General features: G+C 49.3%; 1 protein-coding gene across 1 annotated transcript in view; it reads right to left on the minus strand.

Moving 5' to 3' along the window:
* Nucleotides 1–7,704: 7,704 nt before the first annotated feature.
* NSG2 (neuronal vesicle trafficking associated 2) overlaps nucleotides 7,705–25,748 on the minus strand; it is a gene marked incomplete at both ends in the record, with an annotated part of 49,689 nt that continues 31,645 nt past the window's right edge. Inside the window, 2 exons of the mRNA XM_080804796.1 lie at nucleotides 7,705–7,896; nucleotides 10,216–10,326. Coding sequence (XP_080660922.1) covers nucleotides 7,705–7,896; nucleotides 10,216–10,326 — 303 coding nt within the window. The remainder of the gene's footprint in view (nucleotides 7,897–10,215; nucleotides 10,327–25,748) is intronic.

Here is a 25,748-nt window from a genome sequence, read left to right on the forward strand (position 1 = left end):
TAGCACCCAAGCATGCTACTCCCATTTGTCTTTTAGTGCAGACCTCATAGATTCACACCATGGCCCCGTGTAGGGCACAGAGGAGGTAGGAGTGCTGAGGATACAATTAAAGAATAAAGAGAGCTATTTTGGTTAAAACTCTGTCGAGAGGCACAAGCCGTCCTGCAGTGGGCCCCTGATAATAGGGTGAAGTTCAAAGGGCAGAGAATACCATCTTCCCTTACTCCACCAGAGCCTGCAGAAACACACCCACATCAGCTCTAGGGGATCTGCAGACCTGCCCATCAGTGGCACCTGTGGAGCTCCGCCGAGCCCAGCAGGTTCATGTCTATCCTCGAGCACACATGAGGCTCCATCTGGGCCGGGGAGAAAGGTCTTCACAGGAAGCTGAATCCTCCATGAGTGGATGGAGGCATGTGTTTATGACACTGAAGGTATTGTTGTTTATAAGATCCCATTTTGACTCTCAGGGGTGAACCCTTGGGAAAGTCAACTTAAATGTAACACAACGCATTGACCTCCTAAAGTGCTAACCTTCAGAAAACAAAGGGCTCTGCCTGTGAGTCTTTGCAAATTAAGCACAAAAGAAAGTGACATACTCTAAAACACTAAGTTAATGATTTGAAAATTGTCTCCGGTGATGTTAGAAACTCTAAATGTCAAAAAAATGCATGTACTTGAAATGACTTCACCTGTGTACTAGGGACAAATAAGTTCAGTAAGTATATGGTAGATAACAGAGTCATATTTTCCACTGTCAGAGACAGAAGTTACGAGTTATCAAAGAAGGGATGCTAGCATGAGCCTTTTGGTTTTGCACTGGAAACAGAGGTATCAAAATAAATTCATGTCTGTTGGATTTTTATAGGTGGACAGAAGATAAGTAGATGGTAGATAGATGACAGAGAGACAAAAAGAGACAGAGATAGAGATATACATATGAGTACATATAAATTTATAGCTTCCTAACTCTGCCCACTGAGAGGGTCTGGCAGCAATGACATCTTTCTAGAAATAAACACACCTAACACCCAGATCTTGGTTTCTAAATATCATTCCTCAAAAGGGAACCAGGACTCCTTAGAAACATGGTTGATTCCAGGTATGGGAAAGGGAACACAAGATGAGCCTGGGACATGCTATGGTGCCAGAAAATAAGGAAGTGCCCCCAGTGCCACCCAAAAAGTGAAACGTGTAAAAGAACACAGGAGCTAACCCAAGAGCATTTCCAATGACAAAAGCTGAAACAATTTGAGCAACCAAATAAATAATGATAGTATTTGATTATAAGTCTAAATAAATATACTATTATATACTATATTAAGATATAGTCCATACTAATATAAATGATTGAATCAGCAAATAAATGAGAAGGGACAACCCTTCTTTACTGAAGAACCCAATTATTAAATGTAGAAGAAATGGGGAAAATAGAAAATGACTATTAGAACACTACCGTAATAATTGCTACAGGCAAGATCTACTGATGAATGCTAAAATCAGTCTGTGCAAGTTTAAGGAGAAACGGGGTATTTATACATTCTCAAAGTATCTATCCCAAACTTTTACTAATTACAAAGGGAAAAATAGTAACATTGCAATGGAGAAAGCTGGCAAACCAATACCACTTAACATGAAGATCAGGGTTAACATCAGTGTTATGCCCCTTCTGACCTGAGGCTCTGAGAACAGCAGTCACATCTGGGCAATTCTTCCCGAAAAGCCATATTCTCGGTGTAACTGTGGAAGACATCAGACAAACCCACACCAAGGGACAATCTTCCAAACACCTGACCTGCCCTCTTCCTGAGTGTCAAGGTTGTGAAAGACAAGGTAAGACCAAGGAACTGCCACAAATCGAAGGAGACTAAGGAGACAACCAAATGCAATGTGCAGTCCTGGAACAGATCCTGGAACAGAAAAAGAACTTCAGTAGAAAATTGGTGAAATCGGAATAAAGTCTGTAGTTCAGTCCTATTTAAAAAATACATATGAAGAGTTTGATCAAAATGGCCTAAATGAATGTTATCATTTAAAGATGATATATTTGTAAAAAAGAAAAATGATGTATCTGTGGGGCACCTGGGTGGCTCAGTGGGTTAAAGCCTCTGCCTTCGGCTCAGGTTATGATCCCAGGGTGCTGGGATCGAGCCCCACGTGGGGCTGTCTGCTCAGCAGGGAGCCTGCTTCCTTCTCTCTCTCTATGTGCCTCTCTTCCTACTTGTGGTCTCTGTCAAATCAAGAAATAAAATCTTTTTAAAAAATGATATATTTGTAAAAAAAATTGTAAAAAAAATGATGTATTTGTGTGACTAAATTTACAAATGAAACCTGTTGGAAGACATGAGGAGAATGGGAACACGTGGTCTGTGTTAGGGCATCTGTGGTGACAAGGTAAGGGATGCCTGGAACTAAAGGGGCGGGGCCCACGGGCTTCCTAAGGGCAGGTGGTTGGTGACCACTCTTTGGGTCATGGGCACGTTACAGCACTGCCTTATTTTAAACCACAGCAATCCTGTGAGGGGAGGGTTTTTGGTTTTGTTTTGTTAATAAATAAGTAATTCCAATTGACAAATGACGAAACAGTCTGAGGAAGGGAGTTGTTCAAGATACAGTGGTTATAATTTGTTGAATACCACCCATAGCTAAATCGTTAAGTATTATTTCATCGAATTCTGGCAAAAAAAAAAAAAAGGTAGGTACAATTATTGTCCCCATTTTAAATACAGAGAGGCTGAAGCTGGGACGGGGAAATGGAGTTAACTGAGGCTTCAGGTCCAGGAAGGACAGCATGGGGAGGCTGTGCCCCTTCCAGGGACTCTGTTTCCCCCTCTGCTCCCCACACCCAGCCCAGCACTCACCTGGGGCCTCAAACTGAAATATAAATTACATCAATTCAGTCCACAGCCTCTGGACATCCTTCCCTTGGAAGGAGACAGAGAGGCAGAGACAGAGAAAGACAAAGACAGAGAGAAGAGAGAGAGAGAGAGTGTCCAGAAACGCCAAGACCGCCTTTGAGGACAACTTTGACTAATGAACTCTGGGTCTGGGTTCTCAGAAGCAGATCATCTCTGACGAAAGGACAGAATCCGATAAACCCCCCGCTGTGCCAGATTTGAGGCTGATCTATGGGGAATGACATTGATGTTGCCGTGGAAACCAGTCTTTTCCCCTCAACCGCTCAGGAGCACTATTTTTCTAAAGAGGCAGTGATGTGTGCTTCTTGGAAAAATGATCAGGGATTTATTTTCTTCTTCTTCTTTCTCTTCCTCCACATGACTCCCCAGTCAGATTAGAACACGATGTCGGGGTGAGGGGAGCGGGAGAAATTGATCAACAGCAGTTCCAGCAGGTAGTCTTTCGATTTTCCAAGAAGAATGTACATCTCTCTAAATACCCCCGGGCCTGATTGCCTGCTGGGATTACCCTGGTGCCATCACAGCCTCTCCCGGAGGTGCAGCAATGGTCTCTTCAGGCCTCTGCCTCCCCTCCCCGCAGCCTGGCCGGGTAGCCACAGGGCAGGCAGCAGCTGTGTCCTGGGCGTGTCATCTCTGCATCCAGCACCAGCTTGGAGGGGACCTCCCAGAGCCTGTGTGAGGAGCAGCCCCGGGCCTGTCTCCTCCGCACTTCTGTCATGCTGGTCCCCTTACCTGGGAGTGCTGTCTGCTCCGTGGCATCTTCTCTCCACCCTCCTGAATTCCCTCCATCAAAAACGCAAGCTGTCCTTCAAGGTCCAGTTCTAAGGCTCGTTCCTCCACAGACCCGTGGCTCACAGACACCCTGTCACGCCCTCCCCTCCACCTCTCCTGCACACTTTCTGTCTGTCTTCTCTCCCCATCAACTGAAAGCCTCTCAAGAGAGCAGTCCCCAGGGGTACCTGGGTGGCTCAGTGGGTTAAGCCTCTGCCTTCAGCTCAGGTCATGATCCCAAGGTCTTGGGATCGAGCCCTGCATCAGGGTCTCTGCTCAGCAGGGAGCCTGCTTCCCCCACCTCTCTCTCTGCCTGCCTCTCTGCCTACTTGCAATCTCTGTCTGTCAAATAAATAAATTAAATCTTAAAAAAAAAAAAAAAAAGAGACCGGTCCCCAGTGTCGATGAGTAGGTTAAAAAGCGTGCAAAAGCCACAGACTGAGCTGTTTATGTTGTGATTTCCTGTCTTCCCCCTGACTCTCCTTCAGCCAGCGGTGCCCCTGCAAAACCCCATCCTCCAAAAACCAGAGCAGCTTTTCCCCAACCAAACCCCCTCTGGTTAAACTCTTTTAGAACTAATCACCCACTCCTTGGGTCTTGTGAGAAGAGTTAGTATCCTCTTTTTTTTTCTGCTGGGAAAGGTATGACTCTCCCAAGCATAGCACATAGCCCAGGGTTGCCCCTAAAAACAGAAGTACCTGTCACCCAACACCTAGCCCCCACCGTCTCCCTCCTTTCCAGTCACATACCCATAGCCTGTTCGTTCCACAGAAAAGATGTCTTTGGTTTATTTTTTGAGGCAATGGAGTGGCAAATCCATTTATGACAGAATGTTTGAACATGTGTTCATTAAGTCTTTGGTTGACTTTGTGTAATTGAAAAAAATAGTGGGTGTTTACACGCTGGCCATATGGATCAGCCTGCCTCCACGAGCGGGCTGCCCGCCCAGATCCCTGCCCTGGCTTCACCCTGCCCTGAAGAGAGGCTAAATTCCAGGGCTCCGTGGGTGCGGGTAGGATTGTCTCACACCAGCACTCAGCAGCTTGGGCCGCCCCAAAGGGCAGGAGCCCTGCTAGCTTCCTTCTTCCCGCCAGGCGTGCATGAATAGCCACAGTCCTCAGCGTAGCAATGAACTTGGAGCCTCAGACTCCAGCTCTGCCCGGAGTCAATCACAGCCTTTCCCTCAAACATCCTGTCATCTGGGTTTGAGAAGCGCTGTGAACACAAACCATAAGCTACCAAGCAAAATGCAGGGGTGAGCGGTTACTGCTGAACGGCTCCGTGGTTCAGACACTAGTCCCCAAACCTGTGGATCAGGAGCATGGCTCAACCACCTCCCAGCCACGTGACCTTGTGCAGGCTGCTCCGTGCCTCTGTTCCTCCAACCCAAAGTGAGGGTGAGGATGACAGTGTGCCGACGGTGACGTTGATGATGAGGGTGCTTACCTCGTGGAGCTGATGGAGGGTTATATGACCCATGTAGTACCTGGCACAGAGCAAGGGGCATTCACGTGTTTGCTATTCTTTTTTGGGCCGGGTTGGGGGGAATCGGGGGGGGGATCCAAATCACAAGATCAAGAGTCACATGCTCTACCGACTTAGCCGGCTGGGTGTCTCCCATGTTTGCTATTCTTAACATTAACCATTGATACTGAGTTTTGGCTGAGAGTGAGCTAGTTTGCTTTTATGGTAACAGTGACTTGACTTTTGGGGGGAATGAACTATAACCTTGACAAGGTGGCTCAGGGTCTTAGAGAAGAAGGCGGGGGGTAGGGGGCAAAGAACTTCCTAAAGGACCTTCCCAAAGGACCTGGGTCCAAATCCCAGCTCATCTGCTATGGCCCTAGGGCACCTCGCCATCCCTCTGAGCCTCAGTCTCCTTATCTGTGAAATGAGGGTCAATAACAAGCCCCTGCCATGGTTATAATAAACCTCAAAGCTACTTATGAAGATGACCCCACTGATTACTCATCATATTTCTCCTCAAGCTATTGGCTAACAGCCAATTGTGTCACACCGGCGGCCTCCTCAGACTCTTCTTTTGCCAGCATCTGTGTCCATGTCCAACTCCATCTCCAGATGTCAGGGTGGTGACTATGCCTTGTTCATCACTGAATGCTCCGTGCCCAGCACAGCCTGGCCCTCCATGGGCACTCAGCAGATACTCAGGGGGACATGGCCTTGTGGCCAGGTGTATCATTTCTGGGCCCACCTGCCTGAAGATGGAGGTCCCCCCACAGCCCAATTCCAGCCGCAGCCTCACAAGACACTCTGCCCCCAGAGCCCACCCTAACCTCGGGGACAGATCTCTGACCCCGGCCGCTTCCCATCAAGCTCACTGAGCAAAAGTGAGGAAGGTTGCAAAGGAAGGTCAAGAATTTCAGACACATCTATCTTTATTTGTTTCCTGTCAGAAAAGTTCAAGAATTACACCAAAAAATACTTCAGCCTCTGCTACCTACTGACAAAAATACACCACAAAATTATAAAGCGCTCAGCGGTTTTGCTAGGGACAATTTGTTATTCCGCTTCGGATGACAAATGAATTTACAGGTGACTCGAGGTGATGAGGTGGGAGGAGGAAAGTCAGATGATAGCGTTTGGCAGGATAGTTTGAGCTATGCTAGTCTTATTACCCAGCTGTTGTGTACAATGATTTCGGCAACATAGCAAGCCAGGAGAGAATGTCCGTTATCCAGGCTGTCGGGCTTCATGGGGAAACAGTACTACATCTCAAATAACCAACTCTCCCAGCCAGTTCTGGCCCTGCAAGCCTGGAGCCACATCCCGCAGAGGGGGCCTCCCAGAAACCTTTGCCGGAAACCACGTGGGAGTGCCTGATGGGGGGGTAGGTGGCATCCCACCACAGCGAGAGGCCTGCCAGACGCTATCCCCTAGTCAGCTTCTAGAACTAGATCGGGGACTTTGGGTGCTTGTCAGATGGCTGTCAGTCCAATAGGTGGGCAAAAGACGGTCACATTTTTCAGCTTCCTTTATGGGTGATTTGGCATTGTTGCAGACCCAGTCTTAAAGTCTCCCCAGCTGTCACCTGAGGTTCCCAGCTATGACCCTTATCACTACTCCTCCAATGGCCATTAGCACTTTGGGAAACACCAAGCAAACAAGACTTTTAAAATGTGGTGCCTGTGCTTTCAGCTTGGCCACATGCAATATGCCTGTCCCATGCCTTGCTTTGTCCTGCAGCCTCTTCTTCCTTCTCCCCCACCCTACCCTGCTGTCTCTTAAACATAGGCAGTACCCAGGGTTGATCTAGACACTCAAGAGAAAGACGGAGAAAGTCTGCCTGCTGCTCAGCGTTTGACTGCACCCGTTCCTCCCCAGGCCGCAGGGGCTGGCCCAAGCCCCAGCTCAGATTCCCGTGTGGTGATCTGGGCTAGCTTAGCAAAACGCACCCATGGTGGGTGCTCTTGACTTTAGGTTTTGTGAATCCCAGGCTTAACAACACCAAAATCAGCCCTCCTCTCCAACGAGGCCAGTCCTGACTGCCTGTCTTCCCCTCCTGCAGAGCCGAGGCCAACCATGTAGCCCCAGCCTGCATTGCTCACATTTCCTGTACCTTCCAAACCCCCCCACGGAGGCTACGGCTTCTCATCGAAGAAGCCCAGAGTCTGTGCTCTTCACGGACCACCAACATCTTCCAAATGCAGCCAGTTTAGTCCTTCTTTGTTCATTTTGTTTCCTTTTCTGTTTTTAAATTTTCCTAACAAGTAATAAGCAGTGGCTTTGAAAATATCTTACATGGGAACAGTCAACACGAAACATGCCTTTGTACATAATCCTGACTTGGGGACGAATCAACAATACCAAAGGACGAAAAGAAATATCAATTCAGACAACTCCAGTGCACGATAATTTCGGTGAGATCCCCCCCACCCACCCCGGCCCCGCCCCCGCCCCCATATCCCAGGAGTACAGTGGTGTCTTGTAACTGGAGCTTGGCTTAGCCATCAGGGGACCCCCCGCTGGGCCCCCCATTCTGGCTGGGGGTGGGCCTCTAATGGCCCTGGGTCTTGGGCGGCTTGGGCTCATGGATGACAGCAGCCGCCGACAGCCACGGCCCGATGGCCCGAGCGGTGCTCTGCTTGGCCACACTGTAGTGGCTGATGACCGTGTAGAAGCGGCTTCTGGAGTTGGGGTCCTGGGATGAGTAGTAAGCATCCAGGGAGGCCGGGATGCAGCGCTTGTGCTGAGGACGAGAGAGACAGAGTCAGGGGGAGCTCAGCGGACTGCTTCCAACCCACCCTGCCCCATGACCACTCCGTCTGGGGCCCTCAGCCACAAGAGGCTCTGAATCAGAGGGTAGGGGATGTCACCTGGCCTGGGCCTGGCCCTCGGCGCTCTTTCCCCAACATCATCACCATCACCGCCTCAAAGCTGCTGCCTACTCGAAACCAGAAAAAATAAACCCGAGGCTAGACTGGTGGTTGCAGGAGGCGGGGGGTGGGGGAGGTGAAGACGGTGGGAGTGGTTAGAATGCACAGACTTCCAGAGATAAAATAAATAAGCTCTGGGGATGTCACGGACAATGGTGACTGTAGTGAAGAACACTGTATTGTATATTTAAACGTTGCTAAGAGAGTTGATCTTAAGAATTCTTATCATAAGAAAAAAAAATTTTTTGTAACCATGTGGTGATGGATGTTACCTAGACTTACATTTAAACATATATGCTAATATCAAATCATCACGTCGATTCTTGAAACTAACATGTTATATGTCAATTATCCCTCCACTTACAAAAAAGAGAGAAAGAAACCTGAGGCTGATACAAATCTACTGTCCTCTGCTCAGTGACTATGAGGCTGTAGAGGACACTCCTGACGCCCCATCCCTCCCACCACCACCCCCCCCAGACCTCTTGATCTGGATCATTCACCCCTTCCCCAGCTGCTTCTCTGGGCCATTGCTGCAGCCTATGGCCATCTGGTTTTTGTTTTTTGTTTTTTGTTTTTTTTATATTTGTAACTCCTCTTTGATCAAAATCTTTGGTTCCCAGGCACCTGGGTGGCTCAGTGGGTTAAGCCTCTGCCTTCAGCTCAGGTCATGATCTCAGGGTCCTGGGATCGAGTCCCTCATCGGGCTCTCCACTAGGCAGGGAGCCTGCTTCCTCCTCTCTTTCTCACTGCCTGCCTCTCTGCCTACTTGTGTTCTCTCTCTGTCAAATAAATAAATAAAATCTTAAAAAAAAAATCTTTGGTTCCCAACAAACATTGACAGAATGGTCTATATGTGTTACCCTACAACATATATCAAATGGTCACAAAATAACGCAAATATTATGACCAACAGTTAGATTGTTGAATCAACTTTAAGATTCCTCTTTCTGTATCCTTAGAGTATATTCCACTGTGGGTGAACAGTCAATGCACTCTGTTCATTTGGAATATTTATTTTCTTTGTACGTCGACATCCCCAAATTGATATAGAGCTAGGTTCTTTGTCAAGCTTGTTTTTAATTTTCAGGAATGACTTGTGGTTATTTACTTTTTAGGTATGCCAGACATTGATAGATACCCAGGACAAATGGATAGCGAGAGGTCTCCAGAGAAGCCTTGCTCTTCTCCCCCATCTCTACTCTCTGCCTTCCTCCCCCACCCCCACTGAGTATCAATTTTCCCAGTTTTTTCATTGATCCTTCTAGAATTTTTCCTGGAAATATAAGCACATATCCCTCCCCTCCGAGCCCTTTCCTCACACAAATGTAGTGTTTTTTCCTCTTCATTATTAACCTGGAGGATAATCCGGGCCCGGTTCTAAAGACCTCCCTCACCCATTTTCACAGCTGCCCAGAAATCCCTTGTGTGAACACATCATCATCCATTCAACTGTCCCCTCTTGAGAGTTGTTGCTTCTTTGAGAACCTCAGCTTTTAACTACCAGGAATGGAGTCTGAGGAAGCCACATAGCAGAACTGAAGGATGCATGTTTCCAAGACAGAACACCCCCCATTTGACTTCCTCACTTGACAATGGAATGTGCTGATTTGGAAAACTCTCTTATCCAAACGTTCTTCCCCTGTTTCCTCATATGTAAAATGGGGGCAATAAAACCTTTTTTTCAGAATGCGTGTACAGCTTGGTTGAGATAATGTTTATGAAAATATCTAGAAAAGGCTGTGACTTTTAATAGGTGCTCAGTAAATGAACCACTCCTGCCACAGGAACTGGGAATCGGACATCAAACCAGGAAGGTACCAAGGCAGAGCTTTCTGGATGGACCAGCCCCTCTCGGGTGGAAGCAAGCTCTCCCTGACCGCTGACCTCCAGCCTGAAGCGGGGCCCCCTCCTACTCCTGACTCCGGATAGCACCATCTGGGAGGAAGAACTTCACTGCCTACTGGAAGGAAATGAAATCCTTCGTGAAACCCCTTGTCAGACACATACCACATTCTCAATAGTCTGCAGGGAGGTTGCCCGAGTTTGGCCAGTGAAAAGAAGACAGTGATAAACCTTCTAATTGAGGTTGGCAGTCACCTGGGGCCACTCACCTGCCAGAAGCCCCTTACCTTATAGACAAATCCCTCTGGGCAGCTGTGGTCATAGGTGAAGGCTTTGTAAACCACCAGGAACACGATGCAGGCGAGGAAAGCGAGGGCCAGGCTGACGAGAATGGTGACCTAGAGGGAAACAACACTGACAGTCATCCAGCCTCCGCCCTACCTGCCTTCAGCCCGGCACACAGGCAGCCTTCGAATCCTGGAGCTGGTGGGCAACACGGTGTGTCAGAAAGAGCACCAGCAGCCTGCGGCCCGAAGACTGGCTCTGCCTCGCTCTGTCACTTACTCGTGGTATGACCTGGAACAAACCAACTGTACTCTTTGGGCCTCAGTTTCCCTCTTCTACTAGATACTTTCTGAACCTCCTTCTTGGCCCCAAGGTGTGATTTCCCCCCTCACTTACTTTTCCTGTTTTTGTTTTTCACGTTTCCTGTTAAGTGTGTTTGTGCTCAGGTCACAGCCTGAAGCAGGGGCGTAAAGGAATGTGTGTGGGGGGCATCACTAATCCACCTGTCACTTCCGGTGCTTCTGCCCTCCATCACCGCCGCCCTCCTTAGCACAACGGGATTCCAACCTCAGATACATCTGACCCTTTCACCTCCACTGGGACATGCAGTAGGCACCTTAGAAACATCGACCAAACTAACTAAGCCCCTGCTCCTCGCCGTCCCACATCCGTTCCGCCTACATTTTCCCCCAAGTCCACCTTTACAGTCACTCAGGCCAAACATCTTGGAGTCATCCTTCTTTAAAAAAAAAATTCATTTTTGTTTATTTGAGAGAGTGAGAGAGCAAGCTGGAGTAGGGGGAGAGGAAGACAGAGAGGGAGAAGCAGGCTCTCTGCTGAGCAAGGACCCGATGCAGAACTCGATCCCAGGACCCTGGGATCATGACCTGAGCGGAAGGTAGAGGTTTAACCTTCTAAGCGACCCATGCACCCCTTGGAGTCATCCTCAACTCTTTTTCCCATATTCTACATCCAGCCCTCCAGCAAAAGCTATGGTTTCTGCCTTTGAAAATGTCCCATAGTCTGATGGCTTCTGACCTCCCGGTTATCTCCAGCCCGGCAGAGTCATCGGCACCTCTCACCTGAGGTCCCCAAGCAGCCTCTGACTAGCAGCCTTCTCGCCCCCTATGATGCAGCCGCCTGTAGCAACCAGGGAGGTCCTTTCAAAATCTAAGTCAGGGCACATCTCTTGTCTGCTCAGAAGCATCTAATGGTCTCCAAATTGCTCACAGTGAAAGCCCAGCTCCTAACCATTACCAACGAGCAAACTTTGAAAAAATAATACAAGACTCAACAGACAGGATTCACCAGAAAGGAGTAGATAGATGGTTAATTTCAAAGGCGTGTCCAGGCTTGCACCGGCCCCATCCCACTCCCCGTGTACAAAGAGGTAGGGTAACCCCCATAACATGGGGCACCTAGTGTTACAGGCAGAATTTTTTTTCATGCTATTTTTGAAAAGCAGGTAGCTGTTTGAGACAGTTGGCCCAGAAACATGGCAGAATTCTCCTCATGGAGAGGAGGTTTCTTTTGTTTCAGAAGAAAAATAAAATCGACCTTGGGGGTCCACATCCCATCTCCTTCCCACCCCAGGTTGCGGTTTATAAGGACCAGAAAAGACAGAAGTCTATGTTGCTCCAAACGAACAGAGTTGTTTGCTGGCAGCTTTAAATACTGGGTGGGAGGCATTGGAAAAGGACAAGAAGAAGATGGAAATGGGAGGTGTCTGTCCAAACCTGATGGGCAGACGCCGTCCATTAGAAACACCTTGTGCCATGTGTATGAAGTTTTAGGACAGTCTGCTATTATGATAGAAGAAAATATATATTTGGGTCTTGTTCCCAATTCCTGGCACAGGGCTCCTAAAACCCTTATAATTTCCTAAATAATAGGAGCACTAGAAGCATCTTTTGCTCTAATATTTGGGTTTTGTGCCCAGTTCCTGAAATAGCCCAGATCCATAAAGACGAAACAAGTGTTTTTTTTATTATTCATAACGAGCCCCTTCAACCATACTTGAGTTTACGTTAATAATGTGACTTTCGGAAAGCCCCTAAGGAGGGGGGCCAGTTGCGGGGGCTGGGAGGCCAGCCATGGGATTAGAGGGTTGGAACTTTCCACCCCACCCCCTCACCACAGGGAGGGGAGAGATTGAGTTCAATCACTAATGGCCAGTGATTTCATCAATCATGCCTATGTAATGAAGCCTCCATAAAAATCTTAACTGAAGGGATTTAGAGAGTTTCCAGATTGGTGAACAAGAACATGTCCATATGCCAGGAGTGTGGCTTACCCCATTATGCTACACGGGGACAGAAGCCCCGGTGCCCAGGACCCTTCCACTCTTCTCCCTGCGTATCCCCTCAGGGGGCTGTTCATTTGTATCCTTGGTAATAAATCAGTAAAAACTAAGTAAAGTGCTTTCCTGAGTTCTATGAGCTGTTCTAGCAAACTATTAAAACTGAGGGGGAGGGGCAGGACTCGCCAGTGACTGGCCAGTTGGTCACAAGCACAGATGCAGCCCGGGACTTGCGACTGGCATCTGAATTGGGGCGCCTGCGGGATGGAGCCCTTCCCCGTGGGGTGTGAGCTAGCTCCAGCAGCTAGCATCAGGGGTGAGCTAAATTATAGAACATCTAGTCACCATCCATTGAGAATTGGAGAATTACCTGATGCAGGGAAAACCTTGCACGTTTGATATCGTAAGTGTTGTGGAAGGATGGAGAAAAAGCAGTTTTTCCTTTCAGATGACGACACGCAAAATTCACATCTAAACTCTTGTCAGCACAGTGGGCTGTCTGCCCCCTCCATTTGCACACCAATCCCTCGGCTGCAGTCTGTTGCACACGCACCAGCCTCCTGCCCAAGATTGGGGTGCCGGTAGGGTGGGGTGAGACAGTACAGAGATGGGACTGGAATCACCCAGGTAGGATGTGGAGAGAGTTGGAGATGTCAGTGGAGGCTGGAAGCTGGAGCAAGAGATGACCCACATATGCCTACACCCCCTTAGGGACCCTGAAGATAGTATTTGATTAGTACAGGGAAGGGGACCACCACAGCACACAGGCTAATGCTAAGGACCTAGGAATACCAGTCAATAGATGTTTGGAGTACAGATGTAAAGAATTGTAAATGCCCAGATTTCCCCATAAAGAAGGGCAGAAACAATACAAATGTTCATGGACTAATAAATGAGTCAACACACTGTCCAGCCATATAACAGAATATTATTTATCCATGAAAAGGAACGAAGTACTAGTAGATACTACAAAGGCCGATGGACCCTGCAAACACGCTAAGTGGAAGACACCAGACATAGAAGGCCACATATTATATGACTCCATTTATAGAAACATCCAGAATTGGTCAGTTCTTAGAGAGAATACAGAGTGGTGGTTGCCAGGGGCTGGGGGTAAGGGAAAGGAGAACAGAGTTTCCTTTTGGGGCAAGGGCAATGTTCTGGAACTAGGTAGAAGTGGTACTTGCACAATGTTGTGAATGCAATAAATGGCACTCAAGTTTTCACTTTAGTTAATTTGATATGTGAATATTATCTGCATTTTTTTAAAAAATGCCCAGAGCCCAGGTTGATTCTTTCCATCAAAAGGACCTTGAAGTCCTGCTGGCATGCCCTCCCCAGAGCCTTGCGTGGGACCGAGACACAGACACGCTTACAGGTGCAGCCGCAAACAAAGCATGGCTGTGGAACTCGCGTGTGCCAAGGAGAGAGCAGAAACCCGCAGCCCCCAATCTGCCACTACCGCCAGCCTCGTGCAGGGTCCGGGGCAGCCCCCCAGAGAGCCCCCATTCTAATGTGATCTGACGAAGCAGAGACCCAGTCTCTGGGATGACCCAGCATGGGCGTCCCCGGGAAAGCAGCAGGTTGGTGAAGAGGAGGCGGCCCTGGGAGCCAGGGCAGGGCCCAGTACACCTGTCCATGGGACACATTCCCTTTAGGGAGCAGTGGCGGGGGGGCTCTTCCCTTCCTAACAGCTCTGAGTTAAGCCCTGTTAAGCCCCCACCAAGGAGGGGCAGGATCTGATTCACCTCAGTGCTCCCAGAGCTTAATAGGTAAGGCCAGTAAATATTTCTGGAACAAGGAAAGGGAGAGAGGGAGGGAGTGAGACGGGGGGGAGGGAAGATTCTGTAGGATTCAATGCTGATGCCAAGATTGCTACTGCCCAGTGGATTCTCATTTACTGGGTCAGGGATGGTAGGTCCGGGGCATGGGCAGTCTTATGAACTCTCTGGGTGATTGTAACATCCAACAAAGGATGAGGACCTCTATTCTAGGATGACTAGGCGTGAGTGGTTCTCAAACTGGCTACATATTCTTAGAGTCACCTGGACAGCATTTTAAACAATCCTAATGCTCTGGACCTGCCCCAGACCCACTACAGCAGAACTTCCGATGGTAGTGTCCAAGCCCCAAGGTGGCTGTCGTGTGCCTACAGGGTTGAGAAGACTGTGATAGATAGACGGTGGGCAGGGTGCCCTGTACCACTGCCAGAGACCAGAGTCTGGTGCTGAGAAGGGTGCTGGGAGTGCAGCCACTGAGGGATTTTGCTGAGCCAAGCTAAAGAGACCCGGAACGAGGCTGAGCAGAGGCCATTTCAAGGGAAGGAGGCTTTGTCTCCCTGTCCTGAATCTTGATGACTTCTGCAGCTAGAGCCCAGTCATTTCCTAAGACCCTGTGGAGGTCAGAGAATACAGGGTTGTGAGTCAAGCCCAGGCCCTCCCTGGAGCCTCACAGCCTATAGGGTGAGGGGGAGCTGGACGGATGTATATGGGTACATGCTCACCAGGGATAACACTGTGACTGAGGGCATCAGCTCAGGGGACTGCTGGGCCTAAGGTCGGTAGGGGACCACAGAAAGCCTCCTGGGGGAGGCAATGTTGGATGTGACTTCAGGGAAGAAAATAGAATAGGGAAGGAAGAAGGTTCTGGGCAGAGAAGTCGTGTCTGCCATGGACAGGAAGCTGGGGCTGTTCTGGAAACATCATACGATTTGACATGGCTGGCCCAGAGGGTATGAGTGAGGGAGAGAGAGGTCTAGGGAAATGGGTAAGTGGCAAGAGAACAGATAAGGAAGGACCAGGCTAAAACTTGGACTTCATCTCCAGGGTAACAGGGAGCCCCTGAAGGTTTTAAGGAGGGAAGTGACGGGATACAAACTATGTTTTGGAGAGATGTCTTGGAGGCAAGGTGGAGGCAGTTTTGCAGGGGCATGGCTGGAGGGAGAGAGGCCAGCGGGGAGGCTGAGGCACCAGGGCGTGCCCCAAATGCAGAGGCTGGATGTGGGGCCATAAGGGTGGAAGGGGTGCACGGTTCGAGAAGCTCCTAGGAGGTGAGCGGGGTGATGTGAGAAGGGAGGAGCAAGGGACTGACCCTGGGGATGACGGGTGACTTTTGGGCTGGTCTGGATTCTTGTGCACGGCTTTGGTTGTTGGAAGGGTCCCCAGAGAGGACCCCAGCGAGAAGCTCCCACTTCCCCACAGAGCGCCTCACATGGGGAAGTTGGCTGCACATCCATCATGACAGACTCAGTTTGCATAACCTCAGAGAGGTCTTGTGGCCCTTGGCTTCTCTTCCTGATGTAACAACATGGAACTAGAAATAAATCCCGTGCTAGGTTCGGGTTTCCTGGGAGATGCAGTCCTCCCTGCTGGGCACGGCCCCCGCTACCCGTCTCCAGGCGCCCCCCACCCCTCGACACGTTCATCCGCGCAACGCTCAGCACGGACTGATGAAGGGCCTATCGCGAGCCAGACGCTGCCTGACAGTCGTCATCTCAGGACCTTATGGCAGAGACAGGGTCAGACGCGGACCAAGCACATCACCAAGAAATAATTCTAAAACAAGCCCCATGTGGGATCTGAAATGGCACATAGCAGGGGAAGGGTGGTCCGGGGAGCCCCACATAAGAAGACTCTGGCCAGAGCCGTCCAGGATGAGGCACCAGCCCAGAGACCCACTAAGGGAGTAGCTGGGTCCTAGGGGGTCTAGAAGGAGCAGGGGAGCTGAGACGGGACAAGGGGAGAGAACACTGAGACGAGATGCCACAGGGCTTTGAGATCAAGGTCACCTTTGTCCCGCTCAGGAGAACCACTTCCCACAACATGGATCCCATATTTCAGGTAATGTCCTGCTCAGCCTGGCCTGTTTCTGCCACCTCCAGCCATGCAGGCCACCATTCCCTGGCTCGCATGGTCCCCTCCAGACACGCGCAGCCCACTGAGCCCTCCTGCACTCGGGCCTGGAATTCCCATGTGTCCTCCCTCATCACAGTGAATGGTCCTTAGCCTTCTGGTCCAGCCTGCTATACCTTCCCTGCCCAGCTCTGTACCAGGACCTGCGTTGGCCACCTGAAGGCGTTCCTTCTGTTGTGGTGACCTCTTCATACCCCTGAACCCTCCCTTCCCCCAGGGAGTGCCTTGGGCAGCGAGTGTTTCTCACCATCTACTCTGTGCCCGGCACCATGACTCCCACAAGGGAGCATGTACTCCCAAATCTCCAACCCCTCTGGAAGACTGCCCTTTTTCTCAACATATGTTCCTCTTATCCTTTCCTCTTTTAGTGAACTCTTAGGCATGCTTCAAAACCCAGCTCACAGCATGTTGCCTTCCCTGGAGAGCCTTCCCTTGCCTACTTGTGCTCTCATCACACTTTCTTTCCTCCACCACTTAGTACTTGGCCCCATACCAGGACTCTCCAACCTATCATGTGTGTCATGGGGCAGGGGCCGTATCTCGTTTGCCTCTGTGGTCCCAGCTTCTGGCTCATGGGCTGGCACTGGGTAGAGCGGATGTTAATGCAAATTCCACATTCCCTACTCCTCACTCCCTTTTTCCTCTTTGGCACAAATCACTACCAGTAGTGAATTTTCAGGGCTCTTCATAACTGTTTCACTGCCTTGCAGGTTGACTGGATAAAATCACTGCATAAAGTCATCTGAGAAGTTCGTCTGACACTGGAAGAATTATTAGTTGCCCCTGGAGCGATCTCCTGGTCTGTCTCCTGTGGCCGTCAAAGATGAGAGCTTCTCTCTGATGGCTGGGAGGACTGGGCCCTGCCATTCCAGGCACTGCCCATGAAGTTCTGTGCAGCAGTGGTGACCCCATTCCAAAAGGGCTCTCAGCCTGCGTCTGCCTCCGATGAGCTGTGTGACCTTGGGCAGGATGCTTCACCTCACTGAGCCCATTTCCTTATCTGTTAAATGGGGGCAAAACTCCCACCCCACAGGACTGCTGTGAGGATTCACTGAGATATTGTCTGTGAAAGTGCCCAGTGTTGTCCTGGTGCACGGGCTCAGCCAATAGTAGCCGTCATTTACTGACTGTTCCGGAACATACAGGGTACTGTGTCCAGCACATTATACGTATCATCTTTTTAAAATCTTTCATGGGAAACCTGTAAGCCCAGTTATGACCCCCATTTTACAGCTGTGCAAACAAAAGTGTAGAGGCACCGAGTAGCCTGCCCAAGGCTTCTTGGCAATCAAAGCAGCAGAGTTTGAGGGAAACTTTTGAATATCCGATTCCAAAGTTCTCAACCCTGACCACTACCTTAAGCAGAATTTTGGTAAACATTTCTCTGTGCTGCTGCTACCTTTGCTTGCAGTAATGCAGTGAAAGAAGACAATCTGTACTATCAACTTATTCAAGGGGGTATGTCACCTGGACGTGGAAATCCCAGGAGTTAGGAAGACAGAGGAGAAAAACAAAAGCCTTCCGCTGTCTGCCGAGCCAAGACACTGATCTAGGACCCTCATTATGGCAAGAAACGTGAATTTCATTCACATTCGTGTACTGCAGCCTCGCGGCATCACGGTGCCCAGGAAACCAGCCTTCTTATGAAGCTTCAAACCCTGGAAACCTCAAAGCAATCGAACCACTCGCATCGGGGAAATTAAACTTTGTGGGAAGATAAAAACAGAGCTACCCGACAGACATTCATCTTTTGTATGTGACAGCTGGAACCTCCAGAGACAGAATTAGGCCACCCGGTGCCTTGCTCCTGGCTCGGTCCCAAAGATCCTGACAATAGGCATTGAGTGGCAAGTGCAAGGGGATGGCAAATTCTCCATAAACCCTGCCTCAATGACATCCTGGCCCTAGCACCAAGCACTTAATGGAGTAGAGCTTTTGAGCCAGAATGTCTAGACCGAAAACCCAGCTCCATCACTAACTTGCTATGTGACCTGGGTGAGCTGCTTGGCCTTTGGAATCCCTGACCTATCTCTCTCTAAAATGGGGGTGACACTGATGGCTACCTCACACTAAGACAGAATGTGACAATGCTTCATAACCTTCAGGCTAGGCCCGGCCCGTGGTAATGACCTTAGTTGGCACCTATGGAGCACATTCATGGGTCACATCACTTCATGTCCTTGAAACTCCAGGCGGCAGGTACTAACCATGTGCCCATTTTACAGATGGCCATGACTTGACATGTATGAAGGCAGAGTGACGATTTAAACTCAGGTCTAACTCAGAAATACAGCTGCCTCACCATATGTTACCCTGCTGATAGATCTATAGCTGTGTTCGAGTTTATTTTTATCCAGAGTGCGCTGCACCATTATAATAAGAACAACATTGGAAATCCAAGAGGAAAACACCCATTACAATCCTGCCATGATCTCGAGTCTGTTTTTACACACTTTCTATTTATTCTTATCCACGTGCATCCCTGCATAAATTCTGATTCCTTCCGCTTCTTCCCATTTTACCCATTCCTGGCCCATCCAGCTCTCTACAATCACAGAGAAAGTATCCCCGCATACTCTGGCCCCTCCCAGCCCCGGCAGACCTCCACTTTACCTCCTGCCAATGGCTCAGAGTCATTACACTGATGTACACAAAAATGTCACCAGGTGTGACCAAGATGAATAATGCAAAAGTCCAAAGTGCCACATAAACGTGTAAGTGCTGAACTATTACTGCTCGTGGCCATTGTTATTATTGTTAGAATCGTGCATCCTCAGAGCTGAGTTTGGTCCAGCTGTTTCTGCAGCACGAGGACCATCGGGTATTAGACTGTGTTGCCATCTCCAGTGACCTGTGCTCCTGGACAGACAGCCCCTCAAGAGCAGCGCTGTCTACCTTTGGGCTTCCAAGGGCATGAGGGTCCCACCAGTGATTCTTATTAATGAGACAGAAAGGGGGATCATGGGGATCATCTTTTCTCTGGCTTCTCCTGCCTTCCCCTCCCCGTCGGTCATCTCTGCTGGCCTCCAAAGGGATATTCCTAAATTATTCCCTAGCACACTTTGTGGGAGTGCCTGCAGGTCCCATCTCGGCCCATGGCAGGGCTGACCTCATGCCCAGACACAGTGTGTATACAATTATGAGCACCAGGGCCATCTGAGGACACTGAGCTGATGCAGGGGCCCAGACCTTACACCCAGAGATTCTGGGTCCCTCAGACTTCCCTGACACCCAGAAACCAGCATTTCCACATAAGACCAACAAACTATAGTTAGATCAAGGCAAAGACCAAAACTCTTTGCCTGGCCTCCAAGAGAAGAGAGCAAGGAGCTCACATCCTTGATTGACTCAGCACTTGACAAATATTAGCTGACTCAGTCCTATCCAGTATCCCAGAAAGTGGGTATGGTTGCTATTCCTGCTTTCTAGACGATGAACCTGAGGACTGCAGGTAGGTACTGTGTAAGTTGCCAGAGTTTTCCAGCCCATCAGTAGTGGAGCAAGACCTAGAAGCCAGATCTGTTTGGATCCAAAACACATTGTCTTTCCTCAACACCGTACTATCTTCATCATCTGGCCTCTGCTGACCTGTCCCAGGAACCCTCTGCTGACCTTGCCCCAGGAACCCTCACTCACTCACACACACACACACATACTCACACACACACTCACATGGACCAACATACTGACACATGTAGACACACACACACAGACACACACGGAAACCTATGCACTGACACACACAGATATACAAAGACACACACACACACACACACACACTGTCCCTTTCTCTGTCATTAGCTCCTGAAAATTTTAGGCTTCCCGCTACTGACATGCCTTTCCACTGCCTTCCTCCTGGACACATAGGAAGCCTTCCTAGACCTTTCCCTCAGGAGTGAGGCTGCTCTGAAGCCTCCAGGTGCTGGGTTCTAGCCATGGTCACTTAGCGCTCTGTGTTGTCACGACTTCTTGCCCCATCAGCCTACCCCACTAGACCAGGAGCTTTCCGAGGGCAGGGGCCATGCCTCTGTGACCTGCCCAGATCTTGTCCTGGTCCTGCCACAGAGAACACAGGAGGGAGCTGTGAAGGACTCACCCCCATTTGCTTCAGCTACACCTGGAGCCGGCCCGAGCAGAGCAGCGCAGGTCTCTTCCAGCCAGGGGGCCCTCCATGCACCTCACAGCCACAGTCAGAGGCACACAGCCGTCTCCCAGCGTCCCAGCCAACCCTTGTCTAGACTCAGCCCGCAGCCCCATCTCCATGGAGACGCTGGCCCTGCAGCCCAAATACCAGTTCCATTAAGCTACTTTCATTCCTCAATCCCCTTTCTTGGCACAAGAGTTGATTTAAAAAAGAGAGAGAGAGAATCGGGTCAGCAAATTCAGTTTGGAAAATTAGAACTCACCCTCCATGTTCCAATGCATGGCACCCCTAGGAATGCCGGTGGGGATTCAGAGCCAGATAAGCCACCCCACGTCTTCCTATAAACCTTGCAAGGGTGAGAAACCAGGCCTGTCAATGCCACAGTGGCCCCACAGCAGAGGGTCCTGGGACAGAAAGCAGCTGTGTTTGGGGAGACGTCATTTCAGCTCCTCTCCTCAATTTGCTGCCTTTGTCCGTGAGGAGGAAGGAATCTCTACCTGCATCTTCTACCTCCTCTCCCCTCCCGCCTCACACGGACTCACAGACACACAGACATGTGCGCCCTCCCCACCTGGAGGAATCTTGGGAAAGAGACGCCCAAAAAAGAGTCAAAGCCCCAAGTCTGAGACCTCTACCTCTGGAAGGTCTACTTGCAAGGCAGGCACTTGGCTGGTGCCTGGGAACTGGCTCATTCCAGAACTAGTAAGAGTGGCTCACTGTGCCTAACCTACACAGAGAGCACGGGTGATGCTGACCACCTGACTTCCTTCTGGGAGTCTGGAATGTGGGTACATGCAGGGGAGGGGGTGCCTACGTGACCAGCTTCCAGTAAGAACCCTGGGAGTTGCCTGGTAGACACCATTCCCTGCATGTTACAACTTGTTGCTGGGGGAGCGGCGTCCAGCGTGACTCCATGAGCAGAGGAGACTAGAAGCCTGTGCCTGACTGGGTCCTTTCTCCTTTGCTGACTGTGCCTTGTCTCCTTTTCACTGTAATAAAGCATAGTGCTGAGTACAGCTCTATACTGGGTCCTGGGAGTCCTGCTTGTGAATCACCAACCTGGGGGTGGTCTCAGGGACCTCCAGTATGGCTCCCCTCACTGTCCTGTCCCCCTTTCTGGTTCCCCTAAAGGAGAAGCATCGTGGACCTCATTTCTCAGAGCTTGGCAGGAATGCCCATGCTTTACCATGGACCCCAGGCCTTAAAGACAGGCACCGGGTTCCAGGCTCCTGCCTCTCCAGCTCAGTCCCCCTGAATATCGCTTCTTTACTTCTTGCCTCGTGGATCAGGACGGGGTAAAGGTCTTCTTCTTCCTGACCAGGAGGAGCCTGTGCCATCTCTTTTCAAGTCTATACCTCCTCTCCTTGTGGCCTCTTGACCCAGGTCATCACTGGGTGAGCCTGACCTTAGGATTTGACCTTGGGATTTGGGAACAAACACACTCTCTCCTATCTTCCAGCTCTCATGTTCCTCCCTCTGGTGGTGGCGACTGTGCTTTGGACAGCCCTTTTCTCAAAAGGCAGTACAAGCTCCCTCCTTGGGGTGAGGGTGCACAGGCCAAGATGAGAAGCCAGAGACTGTCTGAGACCTCCCACCTAGAGCCTCATGCCCACTTTGCTCACAGAAGAAGCTGTCTTTCAGGATGTCGGGTCTCTCCAGGGGTACTTTGCCTCCTTCCATACAGACGTCCTTGGCAGGGAGCCTCAGAAGGAAAGAGTGGAAGGATTCTGGCACCGAAATACTGTCTTCCCAGCTCTTGGCGAAGTACACATGTGGGTACGTAAGCTGACTCCACAGTCACATGGCCCAGTCAGGATGCTCTTCAGTTTCACATTTAGGTCACACCTAGGAGCTGAGTCCATCCTCGAGACCCAAATATTCCCAAGTCAGCCAAGGAGGTTTTAGTGTGGCCTCAGGAGGAACACTTTACCATCAGTCTGTTCCGTCCTGATAAAGAAGGAGAAATGCAGTGGTGGTCCCATTTAGATTTCCTAGGCCTCAGCTTTCTCATCTGGAAATTGGGATCATAATAACTACTTCAAAGCACAAGGGTGAGGATAAAATGAGATCACTGTGCGGAAATACTGAGCCCAATGCCTGGGCTCAGAATAAAGATGTCTCCAGATTTAAAATCTGATTTCCTCTGACTGTCCCACAGCTCCATGCTTTGAATGATTTTTTTTTTCCATGCCAAACAAACTGCATTCATTGAATATTAATGGATTCATTCTCCCATTTTAGATTCCTTGAACTCAAGGACATACCTGTGAATGAGAGATTACCAGAATGACCAAAACAAACACCCCTGATGTCTTCATGGGTCTGTTTGGCCTAATCAGAAGGAAAAAAAAAATTGTTTGGGTTTTATGAACTATCCAGACAAGACTGAAGACAGCCATCACTAATGCCCCCATCACTAGTGGTAGGGGCCGGCCGGAGACCCATGCAGACTCAAAACAGACATGCCTCTCCACTTCCAGCTCCTCCCCCTGCTTTCTGCATGGCTTTGGGCAAGTTCTATGACATCTCTAAGCCTCAGGTTCTCTGCCTAAAGATGGGAGTGATTCCCTAGCTCCCAGGAGCACTGAAAGGTACCATGCAATCATACAGATCACCAGTCCAGCTTTGCTCTGGAGCAGTGCACGTTCAGTGGAGGGCAGGACAATTTCTGTCATATTACCTCTGGAGTAGAAACACTGACCCTGAAGGGGCAGGAGAGGTCTGGAGAGTAAGCGTGTGTTTTGTTCACTCCCATGCTCTGTTTAATTCCTTCACTGGAGTCAGTTCCTGGAGAGGGAGTTGGCTGTGCTTCAGGGCCGTGCTTCCATATCCAAGATGATTTCATTGGAAAGGTTTAAGATGGGCAGTAAGAGTATTTATTTAAATACAGTTGGCTGTTTTGACTTTATTTCTTCTTGATAGCTTTTTAAAACCAACCCTATATGGTAGGTCTTCTCAGTTTTCCTGTTTTATAAATGAGGAACATAAGACCCAAAGAAGGTAAGTCGCTTGCCTAGGTAAACTCAAATAATGAATTAAGAAGCAGAATTTGAACCCAGGTTGACCCCAAAGGCTTTGTGTACCTTCCACTCACACTACTTCCTCTGGAGTGGCCGCTAGTAGCGTGGAAGCCAAAGGTTCTCTCCATCCCTAAACCAAAAAGATGGCATTATTACATTGTTAGATCAGCTCTCTGTGGAAGCCCCCAAAAACCCATTAAAGAAGCCTATTCTCTAGGGCCCCAAATGAATCCTGCTCAGTAAATTGCCTTTTGAAAGAAAAAGGAAACATCTGTGGCCTCAAACTTTATATGAACAATGATTCGAGACTCTCTTTCAGAACCCAGGAAGGGAAATTCCCCCACAGAAGGAGGAGTGTGCCCAAGTGTCAACCCATCTCAAGCCAGGAATTCATTAATATCTGTGGAAGGCTTGAAGAAGAAAAAGCACAATTTAAACTGGAACATTCCAAAGCAATAACTTATTTCTCAATGTAATTTGCTATTGGCATAATCATCAGAAAGAAGAAATGAGGGTCTGGCGGCCCAGCTTATATGGGAGGCAAATCTCTGGCCTCCCAAAGTATTTTGCATTTCAGAAGTTCAAACCATTGTTTGTTTTGGACCAGAGGATGTTAAGACAGTGATGTTTTTCTAGGATGGAGAGGCTGAGGCCTTACTTCACAAGGTTGTGTCTTTCTAAGCTGATAAAGACAAAAGTAGAAGAGAGACATAAACAAACGCAACTTGATCTAAACGATGTATCAAGAGGGAGGGAGTCAACGTCTCCTAGTCTCCCACTAGGTGTGAGCACAGAACAGACAAGCAACGTAAATGAGGGAAGAGGGCAAGGGCACTGGAGGGAACACGCCCCACCAGGGACAGCAGCTGCTCGGCCCCAGGAAAGTGGCATCAAGGACAGGAAGGAGGGCCTATCACAGCTGATTTTCTGCTTTCTCAAGAAAAGACAGAGGTCCTGAACTTTAAGTGAAGTTTCCCAGTGTTCAAATTGGGGGCAGCAGACACAAAACTATGTTTTCTTTAATTATGCATTTTAAATGTGCCCTTATAAAATTGGTCTTTTAAATCTTATTTTACAGGAAATAAGGTTCCAAAAAGTCACTGGTTCAGGGTCAGATAGCAGCAAAGGTTGAAATCAGGACTTGCTCCCAATCAGTCCTATGAGGGAGGTAATGACTGATTACTGCACAGGACAGGTGGGGGATTCAAGGGGTCCGGGGCATGTGTCCACAAAACCTCTCCCGAGAGGCCCAGCACCTTCTACCCCAGGGAAGGGAGGGGATTTGGAGGTGTGGAGAAGAAGGACCTAACATTTATCAAGCATCTGCTGTGAGCCAGGCATAGGGTTTTGCACCCGTTGCTTGATCGAGTCCGCACAACAACTATTCGATGAAGTCGTTACTGTCCTTGTCTTATTGAGGTCAAGCTAAGGGACTTCCCAGCATCCCACAGCAAGGCTAGGTCAAGGCCTTCTAACATTTGCTCAGCACACCTGGGCCTTCTTCCTGCTTGGGCTGCTGAGCAAGGGGAGCCCTGGAGCTTTTCCTGTAACCTTGTCACTCACCTGCATTTTGTAAGTATGGTCCAGACAAGGAGACCCTCGCAAATCTTGCCAGGGCTCTTGGGCACCCGGGGAAGCTCAGTAAATTAAGATGTCACACAAGCCTTGCTGTTTCCACAAGGAGTGATTGCAGCTACAAATCTGTCCCAACACACAGGCAAGTGGGATTTGGGTGGATAGGACACGATGTTGATCTACTGCTGCCGTGAACACAATTTTAATTTATTATGAAGAAAACAAAAGGCTTCCAAAGGATCAGGGTGCAAGGGGCATAGCAATTCAGTTTTGGCTTTGCAGAGACTGGGATGCAGGGGTTTAAAAAGGAAGAAGTGGGAGGCAGGAGAAGGAGCCAGGCTCTGACACCAGACTGGCCTGGGATCTAGCCTCTGCTCCACCATTTTCTGGCTGTGTGACCTTAAGCAAGTAGCGCCACCTCTCTGAGCCTCCATCTCCTATCTGCAAAAAAGGGAATTCATAACACTACCTACCAGACACATTGGAAGGACTCCCAAAGACACTGGATGTAAAGCGCCCAGCAATGTTAGATATCATTACTGTCATTATTACTGAAATACATTCCTTAAGCAGTCGCCTACAGAGC

Source organism: Martes martes, assembly GCF_963455335.1.
Source record: "Martes martes genome assembly, chromosome: 5".
Lineage (NCBI taxonomy): Eukaryota > Metazoa > Chordata > Mammalia > Carnivora > Mustelidae > Martes > Martes martes.